Here is a 15582-nt window from a genome sequence, read left to right on the forward strand (position 1 = left end):
GGAAAAAAAGCTTTAGTCTTTGAGCAATGTGGTGGGATCCTTAGCACCTGTCCCTTTTCCAGTAACTTGGGAGCCAGCGCTGATCACGGATGCTAAGCATAATTGACTTATTTTGCACTGATTAACCTGAAGCCAGTAATTCCTACAATAGTTACCCAAGCCAACGGAGAGACATCTATCTTCACAGGAACCACTTAGAAAAGTTAATCTTTGTTTTAAAGGACTGGGTTTCACTGATGGATGCACCATGCTTCCCCTGCTCAAGCCGTGGGGTGGTGTGGTGGTGAAGGCGGCTGCACAGCTGTGGCAGCCAGGCAGCAGGGTTGGACCTGGTCCCGCGTACCGAGGAGGTTCATGTACACTGCCTGGGCAGAGGGGAGCCTGGCAAGCGGAGAGCGTGCTGTCAGGGAGGCTGCAGAGCTGGAGCTAAACTCTCTGCAAGGCCAGAGCAGGGGCTATTCTCATTTCATGGCGTTCTTTTCCCCTGCCTTACATCTATGCCAACAGAGTAGCTCTCTAGGTTTTAGGTACCTGAATGTTTCCAAGCTTGTGCACAGATGCTCTGGTTTGAGTGGGTGGGTGACGGTCATGTGAGGCAGAGGGAGAGAGAGACTGATAAGATGAATTTGTAAAGAGAAGTTCAGCACACAGACAGAACCAAGAAGTGGCAGAAGAAAGGAGAAGCAGAAGATGCAGAGGTGGAGGTGAAGAAGAGTGGGGAGAAAAGGAAAGAGATAGGGGGTGAAAAGAGAAAAACTGAAATTGATGCAGAGGTAATATACGCCACAGTCTCCTGTGGGAAAGAAAAAAAGACAAAAAGGAATCAAATTTAGAAAACAAAGTTGGGACAACAGGAGAGACACAGGAATCAGGTCTACATAAATAACATTTACTTAAAATGTTAGTTTAATTAACTGGTCTTAGTCAAATTTAGTTGAAAGTTCTTTTTTTAGTATTACACAATTTATTAAATAGTTACAAAATAACAGTGAGGTTGAATAAATTTTATCTACCTTTTTCTTACTATTTGATTGCTAGAAACCTAACTAAAAAAATCCTAGCAGTATTTAAACCAGGTTGCATTAGCTTATCATTTATCATGTGGCACTTACCAATTAAGTTTAATAGTTACTGACTTTCATCCCCACATAAAAAACACTGAAGAATGTATGCAAACAAAAGAATACAGGGACACCCACTTTAAGTTTTTGTTTATCGGGAACATGTTTCAGTTACTATAAAGCACTATGTTCCAGTTACTATCAAGTACTACGATTAAAAGCAGAATATTGTGAAGAGAGTTGTACTGGTACAGCAGCACTGGTGCAGATTTGCATGTGCACCAAGCCTGAAGCCCCAGTTGGAACTAGCTCCTCCAGGAAATAACTCTTAACTGCCCTTACTGCAGCTTGCAGAGCAGTTCACACAGGTTTCTCTGCATCAGCGCAAGGCAAAACATCAGTCCAGTTAAACTAAGTTGTTGCTACTGGTGCAACTTGGCTGATTTGGCTTAAAACCCCAGGAGCACTCCTGCACAAGTGCTCTTACAACAGACCAACATGGTAAGAGCGTAGCACTGAGGAACAGAATAGAAAAACATCATCCACTACTGTGGCTGGATCCAGAAGTCTTCTGCCTGTCAATTACATGATTTATTGATGGATTTCAATCTGTGTTCAGACAGTTATTAGCAAATCTTCATGCCCTGCTTCTCCCTCACCAGCTGCTTGTCAGCACCTCCAGCAGAGCAGGTGTACATAAGCCACGCAAATGACCCTCAGCTGCTCATGTGGTAAGAGAGGCACAACAGAAGGCTGCTTGGACCTGTTTGTTGGACTATGCAGTGGATCACAAGAGTGCTCAGACAAACCACCCTGTTGGTATGCCAGGGGAATGCCGAAGTCTGGCAGAAGGTTAGTTACAAACAGCTGTTTTTGCAGTGATCATCCAGTCATGATCCAGGTCCTCGATGTTTCTCTGTAAGGTTCCAATTAAAGAGCGTGTGCAGTTGCTATCTTCCCTTCAAATGGAGCAAGTGATGGCTTTTATGTGGATGACATCAAAGGCATCCTTCTGGCTAGGAGGTTCAATTTTCAAATCCATGGGGGGTCCATTTTTCAAGCCTTTAAATAAGCTACATAGTTGCATTAGACAAAGGTAAAGCAATAGAAGACAGACTCAATTAGTAAATATTTTTTTTTGCCTTTTCCCTTGCATCGCAAAACTGAACAGAGCTGAGAACACCTGAAAATTGGTTCTTTATCACTACTGGCACAGAGGTCATTTATGACTTTTTGAAACTACCACAGCAATCAAAATCCACAAATGCCAGACAGAAGTCAGCAGATTTCTCAGACAAGTGATGTACATAGGGCTTCCATTTCTGAAGGACAAATAAGGTCTGCAGAGCTGCTCCGACAGAGCCCCACAAAGCTCCTATTCCAAATCTGTTTTGTTCGCAGGCCTCCTTAAGAGCTGTACATCCGATTGCCACGGGAGAAGTCCAACTTCCGAACATGTTGCTATGCCTCAGTTTCGAGAGCTTCCCACTCTTACTCTGCTCCCATGCACGCCAAAGTACGGAGAGAGGATCAATGCAATGTATTTTAAGTAGCACGGACTGAAAAATGGTGCCAGCTTCTAATTTTATCTAAGGATTAATTCTGTGAAGGGCCAGAGCAGTTGGCAGCATACGCAGGAGAAAACCTGGGTGGTGCGTTGTGATCACACACAAGAAGACTTCAGTGACCTAGGTGGGATTTAAGTCAAACCTCACCATTTCTAGGGTACAATAGCTATTATTGTCACGTGCCTTTATTTCTTCCCTTTTTATTCTAATTTCTCCTCAGACTACAAAGGCCGAGGAGACCATTAGAGATGTCATACAGAGCACTGCAAGCAGGCCTGCAACAGCCCCGTAGCACTGGTGGCACTTCCAGTGGCACTGGTGGGACTGTCAACACAACAAGCTCTGGCTTTGAGGTTGCTTTGGTTTTATCTCTACACTCTACAGCATTTCACGGAAACAAAGCAGTTATGAGAAGCTACTCTTGGCTGCAGTCTCTCAGTGGACATTGCACTATCAGAGGAGAAAGGACGTGGACACGCTTGCTCAGTACAATATGGGCAGAAATAAATATGAAAAGTACCCTTATTCTGATGCTGGGTTTGCCAGGGGACTTGACTTTGCTTCTCTGAAAGATCACTGAAACAACTGAAAGGTAGATTTTTTCCATGACTCATATTGCTAACCAAAGACAAAAAGCAAACCAAAAGCATTTAATAACTTCTATAGCATTTTTTTTTGAAAGATAAAGATGGCCCAAGTCCCTCTTCTGTCTGCTTTTAAATATGAAATAGCAACAGAATGTACATGCTTCCCTGCTTTTAGCTGTCTGCCTATAAAATACCTAAAAACAAATCATGGACATAAGATTGGACAAGAAGCATAACTTTGGTTTTCTAAAAAAGCAATTTTTTTTAAATGAATGCCGCATTTGTGTATCACAAACAACACACAAGGCAAAAATTTCAGTTCACCTTTAAGTCAATTTAATTCCTGCAAACAGCTGTTTTCACTCCTGGAGCAGCTTAAAAACCAATAAAGTACATGCACTAAATCTTTAATAATTCCTTGTTTGCTATTAAAACATTATCAGTAATTACGGTTTCAAAAGATACTGGCATTACTTTCTGTATGTTCAAACACAGAAGATTTCAATCTAATGAAGCATTCATTCCTTTCAGCTGTGTTTTCCAGGTGTACCTTAGAGACTACCAAAGACATGACAGGGGGTTCTGCTGAATGACCAACGTAACCTACTATGGGAGACATGACTTTATGTATCAGCAAAAAGAAAAATCTTCAAAATGGGTATCAAAATACATTTTAGCGGAGAAAATAAAACTCCCTAAAGGAGTAATTGCTGTAGAAATGATGTACTGTAAGCTTAAACTACAGAGCTGTCAGTAAGAAACACTAACTGACAGAATAGTTTCTCAAATAATTTAAACAATGCTACTATTTTTTAAAGATAAACTATCTAAAAACTAAGATAAAATAAACTAAGATAAAATATCAAGGTAGGAAATACCCCCTCCAGTACAGTTTATTTGTATTGAGGGCTATGAAATGCTAAACGCTAGTCATGCCTTTATGCCCACCCCCAAATTCAGCATGTAAACCCATTGCAGAAAATAGAGAAACTTCTACAGCCCATGACTGTAGGTGTGAAGGGGGGTGGCTTGCATAATGACAAGGTGAAGTCACTGAAAGTTGCTTAAAGCCCACGTGAAAAAAAATGCCTAATTCTATGAGACTTGGAGGCAGTACTGGGAATGGAGTATGCTAGCTGGGAAGCAGTTCTTGACTTGTTCTGATCAGTGTAAAACCCTGATCAAAAATATTGCTGTTGAGTTCTAGAATGGTAATCATAATGTGCAAAGATCCAACATTCATGTGAAAGCAAGAAAAAATATAAGAAATCAACTGCAGTTGTATTTAATTTCAAAGGAAGGGGAATTATATGTAATTATGAAGCTTTTAAAAAGAGCAAAAATCCTTGAGGACAGCATGGAAACTATTCAAAGACACTATCCCAGAGGCTCAGACCATATGCACAGCATTTACTGAGAAGGACTTGAGAAAAGCCCGAAAGAATCCAGCCCAACTGAACAACATAACAGCCATAAGGAGGGTGGTAAGAACAGGAAAGCACTCTTAAAAAAGCTGAAGCATCCAAAATAAGGAAATCAGGAAAGATTTTATATACTAAAAGGTTAACTTTTATAGGTTTCCAGGTTTATACACTGGTAGTCCAAGAAATCAATTTAAAAGAATGAAGAACAACTATAAAGAGCATAAATCCAAAATCTAATAAAGCCCTGTTTGGAAGCAGTGTGAGCAGGTAAGCTGCAGACATTCACTAAGACTAACAGATGCTCCAGACATGCAAGATGCACCCAAAGATAAAGATGGAACAGAAAAACAACGTACGTTTTCATACCCTTGTTCACTGTGGAAGAACCTGTGAAGATCTGAGGCCAGAACCCTTCCTTACAGATGGGGCATCAGACCAGGCTCAAATACCAGCAAATGATTCAACAAATAGACGTGAATACCAACAAACCACTCGGATTAGATGGCACCCACAGAATTTGAAAGTAACTGAAGGAAGAAAAAAACAAACAAACAAAAAACCCACAACCATCCAACGCACGGAGTGTTACTTCTTTCTTAAAACTGCTTTTGTACAGAGAAGCAGGAAGATGGCCAGTATCACTTCTACACTTAACAGAGCACCGAGCAGTCTGGTGCCTACTGATCAGCAATGCTAATAGAAACTGTAACAAAAACAATTTCTGCATGTACTGATTCTTCAGAAAGTCATCAACAGCTTTTAGGTGGACAAGGGAAATCCACTTGATAGTGTCTACTTGAATTTCCAACAGGTGTCTGACACAGCTCCTTACCCAAGGCTCTTACAGGAGCCCAGCTGCCATCAATGAAGGTTCTCAGACATAAATAACAGGTCAGAAAAAAGAAAGGGGCCAAGTTGCACAGCTCCCAAGTGAATCTGTACTGGCATCTATACTGTTCAATATATTCAAAACCATCTGTAGGGGCAACTGAATAGCAAGGAAGTGAGGTTTGCTAGCACCAAGCTAGTTGGCTAAATGCAAGCAAGGCCTGGTTGTGAAGAACTGAGGAAAGACTTCATTACTCAGAGTCACTGTTCAAGAAAGCTAATGAACTTCAGTGCAGAAAAGTGCACAGCAGCGCACGCAGGGGAAAACCAACCAAACACAAACTTCATAGAAACAATCAAAGCTCTAGCAAGTACTACAAAGGTGTTACCTCAATAGACAATAACGGCTAAACAGCATAGTTAGGAACAGAATAAAGAACAGGACAAAATAAAAAATATGAGGACCAGCTGAATAAACTTAGTCTGCAAAAGTTGAGTGACAGCAACATGACAGAGGTAGAAACCATCACTGGCGGGACTGAGCACATGAATACACAACTCTGGTTACCTGCCTCTTGCAGATCAAGGTTTTGGAACCATCAGACAAAACTAGCAGATTCTCAAACACGTAGTTAGGCTGTGGATTTAGGATTATTCATTTTTTTTTAATAATTTGATATTACTTATTTTTTTAATTTTACATTTGTGGTGACTTCATTTTTCTCACCAGATCTGATCCTAACTCATCTCTGTGTGACCTATCCAAGAATTTAGCCAAGCACCTGGGGCACTAAGGATGCTCCCTCCTGCACCACGCAGTCTCCCTGCTCTCACAACTATTTTCTCACACATACCAGACACCCTGCAAGAAACACAAACAGGACTATTTCCTCCACTTGAGGAAAAAATAAATCAACCTGACAACAGCTGATGGTACTGTTGCTTGTACAGTTATTTGAAAAAGTGCTGTACATACTTTCCCAGAAATTCTTTGCATGGCATGCTATAGCATTAGAGATTTTGGGAGAGGTGGTGGGGAAAACGACAGAACTTACCTAAACATACAGTCCTGTGTGTAGTCACTAAAACACTAACAAAGGTAGTGGACATCTGAAGCATGGATAAGACAGACAGAGAATGTATTAAAAAAAGCCAAAACATACAGAGGTCCCCTTCCAATAAAGTAGGGAATTTATGTGGTGTTTGCTACTACGCTCCATCAGTTACATGGATATTTTAGACCTTTAGAACTTTGAGCTTCTGGTTCACACAACTCACATATCAAGAGTAGATCAGCACAGGTTAGAGGTATAACCTCCACATCATGTGAAAGCAGACTGAACAAATGACTACTGGGGGATAGGGTGTGGAAGCATGATTTTGCAGAAAGGCTAGTAAGAAAAAAGGAAATTAACTGTGCCAAACCATAACAGTACTGGTAAATATTTTGTGTAGCTAACTGCTTGACAGAAGTAATTATGTCTGTAGGATGAAAGAACTCTAAAGCCAGAGGGAAAAAAAAAAAAAGGAGGCAATTGATTTACATTTTAAACTGCAAGAAACTTTGCCTCAGTTTTGTTAGCCTTTGAGTCTTTTTTTTTCTTTTTCCCAATCATTTAGTCATTAAAACATTGCATTGAACTTTAGACTCTTAGAAGAGAGCTAAGTAAAACATTAATATAGAGACATTGTACTTAGAGACGGTAGCTGGGCTACACATTCTAAACAACATTAAAAGGGAGCAGTCACTGAGAAAAGCCTTAATTAATATTTATTTACAGAACACCAAACAAGGACACTTCAGGAGAATGAAACAAACCTGGAAAACAGGTAACCAAATCACATTTTTGTCCACATTTAAGGCAATTTTCAAGAAGCACTCGATACAACTTTTGCCAGAAATTTTTACACTGCCTTGAACACTCCTTTTATTACGATTTCCCTATACAGTTGATGTAACTAGATGGCTTGTCTGCCATCTGTCCCCTCAGCAAATGCTTGGCATTCTGTTCCAAACCAACCAGACCATCTGCAATTAATAGATTGCCAGGATGACTGTATACATATACTTCACATGCTCAGAGTTGGTGATTTCTCTTTATTTGGCAACAAGCAAAGCCAAATATTTCCAAATGATACCCAAGAAAATACGGCAGAATCACTGGGACTGAATAGCCCTGCCCACCTCGCCAAACCAATACAACTTGTAATTTATAAACAGGTACACTGCAAGAGAATACCTTCCATGTGTGGCAACACGAAGCGACTGCTAAAGCTCGCCAGGTGCCTGAGACCTAGGAAAAGCACAGGCTCCCCATCCTTGGAGCCTTTTACAAAGAGGTGTGACACAAGAGCATGCTCGGTGCTGGTGTGCCCCCAGGAGCAGCCGAAGCCTCCAACTTCCTTCACTTGGGAGGAGGCGAGCGCGGTCGCTGCCCAGGTGAGGTGGTCTCAGGTGGAAGCCGCAGGAAAGGAGCCGCAGCTGCCCTCCACCTTGCGAGGGGCTGCACCACCCTGAGGCAGCCGGGGCCCTGCTGAGCTCCACAGGGACACCTGCAGGGACACTGCCCGGGCGGGTGCCACGAGCTGGGTCACCCACACGGCTGCAGGCCCCCGGGAGCACAGCGCCGGCACCAACAGCCTCACAAGTTGCGGAGCTCAGCATTAGCCGCACCTTGCCGGCCCCGGTGCAGGGCTCCGGCGGGGGGGAAAGGCCCAGGCCCAGGCCCAGGGAAGGCCCCGGCCCGGCCCCGCTCCCTGCTACAACCGCGGGGATCCCGGCCCGGTGCGGGCTGCCCATGCCCGTCCCCCCCCTTCCCTACCTCCCGCCCGCCGCCCCGCGCCGAAGTTCGGCGTACCGTGGCGGAAGGCGGACAGGGCCCTGCCCCGGGCCCTCCGGAACGCGTCCCCCGTGGCCGCCATGCCGAGAGGAACCGCCGCCGGCAGCCACCGGGCCCCGGGCCGCCGAGGGGGCGGCACCGCCTCCGCCGGGGAGGCGCCTGGGCGCGGGGGAGGCCGGCCCGGCTGAGGGGGGCGGCTGCGGGGGGCGGCCCCGGGAGGGGGGAGCTAAAGTGAAGCAGAAGCGAGGACACACGTACACCCGAAGGAGTAAAAGTCGGTAAAACGCTGCAGGATTTTCTTCAAGTGTTTCCTAACGTGTCAAGTGAGGAGAGCCAACGTCATCTGGAAGAGCTGGCAGTCTTCCTCTGCACCGTGAAGGGATGTTTTCCAGCTTGCACTGCCTTTGCCTCGATTTTACTCACAAAGTCGCACAATGAATCGTTTAGGTTGGAAAAGAGCCTTAGGATCATCAGGTCCAACCACCACCGAACACTGCAAGTCTGCCACAACCCCACGTCCCTCAGTGCCATGTCCCCACATCTCCTAAATACCTCCGGGGACTGGGATGGGGCCTCCCTGGGCACCCATTCCAATACCCAACCACACTCTCTGTCAAGAAATTCTTTCAGACATCCAATCTAAACCTCCCCAGCACAACTTGAGGCCATTGCCTCTTGTCCTATCATTTGTCACCAGAGAAAAGAGACCAACATCTCCACCAATGGTTACACAAAAACAGCAGAGGTACAGTGCCTGCTCTCCATTGCGTGAGCTGCCACAGCCCATGTAGTCTCCATGTCCCTGGGCAGGCTGCGTGGTCAGGCTGTAACAGTACGAGGTAACCCTTGTGAGGCAAAGTTCTCCTAATCTTTTCTGTACTGGAGTCCCTTTTTGACCCAGCACTGTATGAAAGGCCGCACAATGGTAATTTCCTTGGCAGGACAGCCACAGTCCCATTATTCTTCACCATTTGACATGGCTCTGAGTGCCTCTTCATTCGTCCTATGAAACCTGCAGTGAAGCACTGGATAAGGCTGCTGTCATTGCCTAAAATACATTCCTATATCTGGATTATTTTTCCATCTGTAAAATGGTGGTATTATTATCCCTGAATGAAGACCGTTTTGATGCCACTTTCATTCCTGCTTGTAAACTACTTGATGATCATTAGATGCAAAGCTCCAGAGGAAGTCTTTTTATTAAGTCATTTATGTCAATTCCCCTCTTCATGAGGCAGCATTTGGTACATTAAGCGAGTAAATATTAAAGTGCACTTGTCACTCTCAGGTGCAGCCTATGTAAATATCCTAACACCATCATAGTAGTAGGTGATCACAGTATAATGCTGGAACAGCTCTGGCTAATAAGAGCAATTGATTGAATGATCCAAAGAGATTTTCGACCTTTTCTGTTTCTTTTCAATTTTCAACTTGTCTGCTTAATAGGGCCATACAGTCATATAGCAGAATATAATCTTCCAAGCTGCATGACTTCAGCTAAACTCAGGATGAATTTTGCAAGTGAAATACCATCAAGATCATGCCAAAAAAGTGTAGAGAGAACATAACTATTTTGGCAAGACAGCCTACTGTAGTTTTGCAGCACAAGGACATGCTTTTGATCAGCACACAGAGCTACCTTTTTCTTAACCTGGATGTGCAGTGAAAGACACCCATTTTTCTAAAATCAAGATATGCACATCTGAAAAAGTGAATCAGACCTGGTGCAGATGTAGATGGTTACAGCCATATGGACTTTAAGATCTTCTAGATTTATCTAAATCTCTGTAATTTCACAGCTTTTTTTTCTTTTTCTTTTTTTTTCTCTCTCTCTCTCTTTCTTTCTTTCTTTTTTTTTTTTTTTTTTTTTTTTTTTTCCTTTACATCTGTGTAGGGGGCTCTCTTCTACAATTCTGTTGTCAGTACTGTATTTGATCTCTTTGCAGGATGGGTCATGGATGAGCTTCAGGATGCTTAGCTCTTTCTAGGTGATGAGTATGGTGAGTATGCAGTGTGCCTACACTGCCTCCTCTTCAAATGGAATCCACTGATATTACATCTGCATGAGTATTGTCTACTGTAATGAGGATGCCATGAGAAATTTCCATTTTGTAATTTAAACACATTTTCTTGTGATTTTGCAGCCTGAGTGCAGAAGTGTTTTCATCTGCAGAAATAAAGGAACATTTGCATATAAACGTGAGACCTGAGGATGGCGAATGTATGTGCAGGAGGGGAATTTCTGCTCTCTCCTGCCTCCTTCACTCTGCCAAATTTGGAGTACACATTTTTGAAGCCAGGATCATAGACCAAGTGCTATATTCATTTTACTATGACTAAGTCATTTAAAGTTACTACAAATCTATGTTGGTTTAATTATAGTTTTTCATGGACTTACTCCAGATGAGACCTAGATAAAGCAGCAGAATTTTGTCATAGGAGTTGATTTGTTATATGAAGTGTCATGAATATAATGGCACTGAATAAATAATTTACAGTACTGTGTATCTGATCTTATTTGTAGAGTATAAATTGAGTACAGTTTTAATAATTTTTAAAAGTTACTGTGAACATACACAGGAGAATATACCATTCTGTAAAAGCATGCAGTATATTGAATATAAGATAGATCAAAAACGAGAAATGGAAGCAGCAAAAAGGAAATGTTTATATGAGGTTTAGCTTTGTAAAAACTGATTAGAATAGGGCAGGTCTGAGGAGTCCAAATCTCCTAAGAATTACTCTAGTACGTATTACATCATACTGCCAATCCAAATAGTTCTTAACTTGGAAGTTCTGAAACAAACAAACAAACAAACAAACACAAAAAACAACCCAACCCAACCCAACCCAACAAAAAACCAACCAACCAAACAAACAAAAAACAGTTGCAGACAGTCTACTTCATTTCCTACTACAACTAATTAAGTATGATTACATGCACTTTGAGAGACCTAAAGAATGTACCAATAAAACAAGTAATTAATTCTAAAATTTACTATCGCTGATGACAAATCATATGAGGAATGGTTGAAGCAGGGAATCTTTTCTCTATTTTTGGCAAATGACAAGAAGATAACAAATTGCAAAAATGGAAGAATCCAAAAGGTCAAAAGGACAGAATGGGATTGGTCAAGACATTGGAATTAAAATTACAAAGCACAAACAGACATGCAGATTTGAAAGTAAACCATTTTAATCGTACACATTTAATAGAATCACTATGTGCCATCTGGAATGCAGGGAATCCAATGAAAATTGGAGGTGTAAACAACACACAAAGAATTATCAACATCTGTTTTCAGTGCTTGCTAATATATATCAGTCCTTGAGGGATAAGTTAGAGAAAGCAAGGGGAATTAATAAAAACTGATGATATAAAGAGTATCACACCATTGTATTAGTTTAGAGACAATATGGACTTACACAGGCTGAAGAAATAAAGCATATTATGTAATGTATCAAGTCTGTTTTCTATTTCTTTCTTCTTCCAGCTCGCATAAATGCTGTAACAATAGTACAGCATTCCTAGCAGGTGTTATAGTTTGGTAGGTTTGGCATATGACACACATTTTTCTCCCCCAAACAGCTAATGGATACAAATTTCTAAACTCTGAAAACTTTGAGTAGTAGCTTATACTAGCCCATTCTGTCTTTATCTCCCATTACACTGCTGAGAGTAGAAGACTCCAGACTACAGAAATACAAATAAATTTACCAGTCAGAGCATCAAATATTACAAAATATGATAAAACTTAAGGTCCCATTCCATATGAATATAAATGAGTCATTAAACAGTGCTTATTGGTATTTAAAAAGGCCCTATTAATATTTGGCCTCAATACCAAATATTTATCCATTTTCAAAGGGTCCAAAAAATAAGATAAAAAAATACTTAAAATGTTTTGCACAAACCAACTTAAAAAGATTGGTTGACCAGGACCAGTATTTCACTTCTAGGGACAGAACAATGATGGCATCGATTATTTCCAGAGTTAAGAATCCAAAATGTAATTGATTTTTATCTGACTCATTTAGTGTGGGCAGGCTCCATTTGTTCAAGAAACCTGTAATATATTCCTTGAGTCACTGTAACTATGAGAGAGATAAAAGTTGATGTAATGAGTTAAACACACTATTTAACTCAATTTGTTTTGCACACTGAATTCCCATTTCTGACACAGATACAGGTTCTGTCTAGATCCAGGTAGTTTTTGTAAGATTGTAAGAAGTGTCTCATTCATTTTATGTGCTGCCAAATATTCATGAGATCTACTTTATTCAGGATGCCTCTGATTCTGGATTTCCCTATCCTGAGATTTCGTTTTCACATACACTCAATACTTTCATCTTTCGCTGAGCAATTGAGACCTGTGGTGCCAGCAAATTCAGCAGCCATGACCAGTCACCATTCTAGTGAACATGAGCACCAGACTAGAGTAATTCTTTGCACTAGTGTATACTTGTGACACATTAGATTTTTGCTCCTGAAGAGCCATAGAACTTTGGGTTGTAAGCCTGCACTGAAACTGCTAGACACAGAAAAAATGCACAGAAGGCCTGGAGCTCAGTAACAAAATCAAGGCTGTAAGGGAAGTACCCTTCTCCAAAAATATGTGGAAAGGTCGTGGTTGACAGCCACCTCATCCTGAACTACCTAAGCACTTCCTGATGTTTAAACATTTAAATGCTCTCTATACATGTTGAATTGTGTGTAGTGTATAATTCCTGGTGATCACCAAGACCTGTCCAGACACAAATAGGGGGAAATTACATATATAAATACATGTGAAGATACAATTCAATATATGTTTCTGAGCACTACAGGCTTCAGGTACGTACTATTGGACTTGGTCTGAGAATAAAATCTAGATATAAGAGCTTGTAATTCACATCTAGATCCAAAATTTGGACTTGTTGGACTTCCCTTATTTTTAAACAAACAGATTTTCCATTAATGTACAAGCAAAAGCAGAAATCTGGCAAAAGAAGCAGTATTTAGCTCATGCATCTGTATGCATGACTCTCAGATTCCTTTCTCCTTCTTTGCTGATAAATGACATTTTATTAGAAAAAAATAAAAACCCAGATGATCATTAACCACAGTTGCTATTTCTGCCAAAAAAGCAAAGAAGCAGCAATCCTTCAAGTATTAAAATTCAATAAACAATCAGAGCATTTAGATGTTTTTTCAACTAGGCTTACAACAAGGATGTTCTTGTTTTACTGCTACACTGGTTAACTCAAAATGCATTGCAAAAGTACAAGGACAATCCTTTTGTTTCCTTGCTCTAACCAGAAAATTATTTTTCAAACAGGAAAAACTCATTTTTATATTACAGGTGACATGCAAACAATTTGGGTTTCTGAGTAAAAAATGTTCCTTTTTCTTCCTATCTTGTATAAACATAATTCATCCTCTTTCATAAATGGGGATTTTTTTTTTGTCTCCTAAGTTTTGGCACGTAGCTTCTTCGTAGGTTCTTTCCAGATCACTGGTTAAATCATGTATATTTTTGAGAAGCACATGTGCATCACCATTCTGACTGTATATTACAAACTAGACATAAAGAAACAACAACATCAGAATACTTTGAGAAAAAAAAAAAGTCTTAATGATTACAAAAAAACCACACCTGTGAAAGTGGAACCATTGTCACGCTACTTTGTGAAGCTGTAGCTTCTCCAAATGCAGGGTGAGGTTTGGCACCCCAGAGGTGTCCTCCTTTGCACAAGTGGCAACTGTAAATTATACATCAAACAAGCAAATAAACCTTCTTGTTGACTGGCCTTCGCAGAGCCTCCCCTCAACATACAGCCTTACAAATAGATTGCATTAGCAGCTGAGAGAATCTTTGCTGCCTTGCAGAATGACTCCTGTCCTCTAAAAGCTTCAAAGAGCTCTTCTGCATGTTCCTGCTCATTCATGTTGTGGGCCAGGTCTTTTCAAGTTAAATAGATCTTACAATTGATGTCACTAATTTAGCAATCACTGAACTTAGGATGACTAAGAAGTAGGCACCTATTTTGCCATAGATTTCTATCAAACAAAATGTTTTTCCATAATTAAAGCTAGAGATGAACAAAGAAGGTACGTGGGGAAAACCACAGATTAATTTAAGCATAAATGACCCATTTAAGTTTTTTTTTCTCTCAAGTAATGACTGAAGAAAATGAGTTCAGAGACTGATGAAGGATGCTGAATAGGTAATTATTGCTATTACAAACCTCTTAGTTTTATTTGTAGGAAATATGATTTCAAAATTAAATAGTACTAGATTTTTTTATGTTTCAGTGTGGACTCTCAGCTGTGTCTAGCACTTCTGCCTCGCAGAATTTCAAGGACCTTCCATTTTCCATTAAGGATAGTATTAAATAAGCAGATGGATCCATTTTTCAATAGTATTATCTCACTAATAAATTACATTTTGCATTTCTCTCAGGTTCCTGGTCTAAAGATCTGTAGGTGTTTTATGGGCCTTAGGTAAAGAGAGATAAAGATCAAATCTGAACACAGGTGGAGGCACAGAGAGGCTGATTTATGAGTGAAGACATAACATGTACCACAAAACTTTTACTTGCAAAATTAATAATAAACAAGGATAAGATTGCATCCCCTACCAGGCAAAGGTAACCTACCAGGTTTGCACTAACCTGTCACTTCAGCTACTCTCCTCCTTCACTGTATTTGTGATGATTTTTTCAGATTTCTTCCAGCTGTACTTATTCATAACAACTAAGTCAATGACAGCAAACATTCTGTATTCCCATTGTGATGTTCTTTTAAATACTTAACCCTCCAACTCTTTTCAGATCTCTTTTACAAATACAACATAGTCCAATGTCTATGTACAAAAAAGCAGAGCTTATTGCTGATAGAAAAGGCGCTTTCCTGCTCATTGAACTTCTAATTTTTTAAAATAATGGGGAACTGAAATTTTATTGGTGGAAATATTCCTTGGTCTTATTGATACATCCCTACATTTCTGAAGGATGAGCATAACAAAGATACTTCACCTATACAGCAGGCAAAAGGATGAAATTAACTTAAGTGCCTCTTCTCCGGATGATATGGAACCATTAAAGATCATTTTGCTGTTTGCAGGTGTCTGTGGTAGAGAATGTACAGAAGATATGCATTCTGTAGAACAGTAGGCTGAACGAGAAGAATGAGACATTCAATGCTCAGCAAATACATTCCTGGCAAGTTTACCCCATGACCTTGCAAAAGAGTTGCTCCACCATTTTGTGCTTCAGACACTCTAGCTCTAAAA

The 15582-nt window shown here is 40.7% G+C and overlaps 1 protein-coding gene and 1 long non-coding RNA gene across 8 annotated transcripts in view; one reads left to right on the forward strand and one right to left on the reverse strand.

The window, feature by feature from the left end:
- The window catches only part of CPPED1 (calcineurin like phosphoesterase domain containing 1), a 143176-nt gene that overhangs the window by 57255 nt on the left and 70339 nt on the right, over window positions 1–15582 (reverse strand). Inside the window, exon 1 of one of the 7 annotated variants that reach the window (XM_048064144.2) lies at window positions 8327–8500. The exons of 3 other annotated variants lie outside the window; for them this stretch is intronic. In XM_048064144.2, coding sequence (XP_047920101.2) covers window positions 8327–8390 — 64 coding nt within the window. In that variant the 5' untranslated portion in view covers window positions 8391–8500. Of the gene's footprint in view, window positions 1–531; window positions 552–6523; window positions 6603–8290; window positions 8501–15582 lie in introns of those variants that run through there. 3 more of the 7 variants (XM_048064137.2, XM_066977520.1, XM_013176913.3) reach the window with 3 other exon arrangements.
- Window positions 7816–13278, forward strand: LOC106033439 (uncharacterized). Its single transcript, XR_001205336.3, has 3 exons — window positions 7816–7908; window positions 10255–10308; window positions 10453–13278. It is a non-coding gene; the product is annotated as an uncharacterized lncRNA (long non-coding RNA).

This window comes from Anser cygnoides, chromosome 15 (genome assembly GCF_040182565.1).
Source record: "Anser cygnoides isolate HZ-2024a breed goose chromosome 15, Taihu_goose_T2T_genome, whole genome shotgun sequence".
NCBI classification, from domain to species: Eukaryota; Metazoa; Chordata; class Aves; order Anseriformes; family Anatidae; genus Anser; species Anser cygnoides.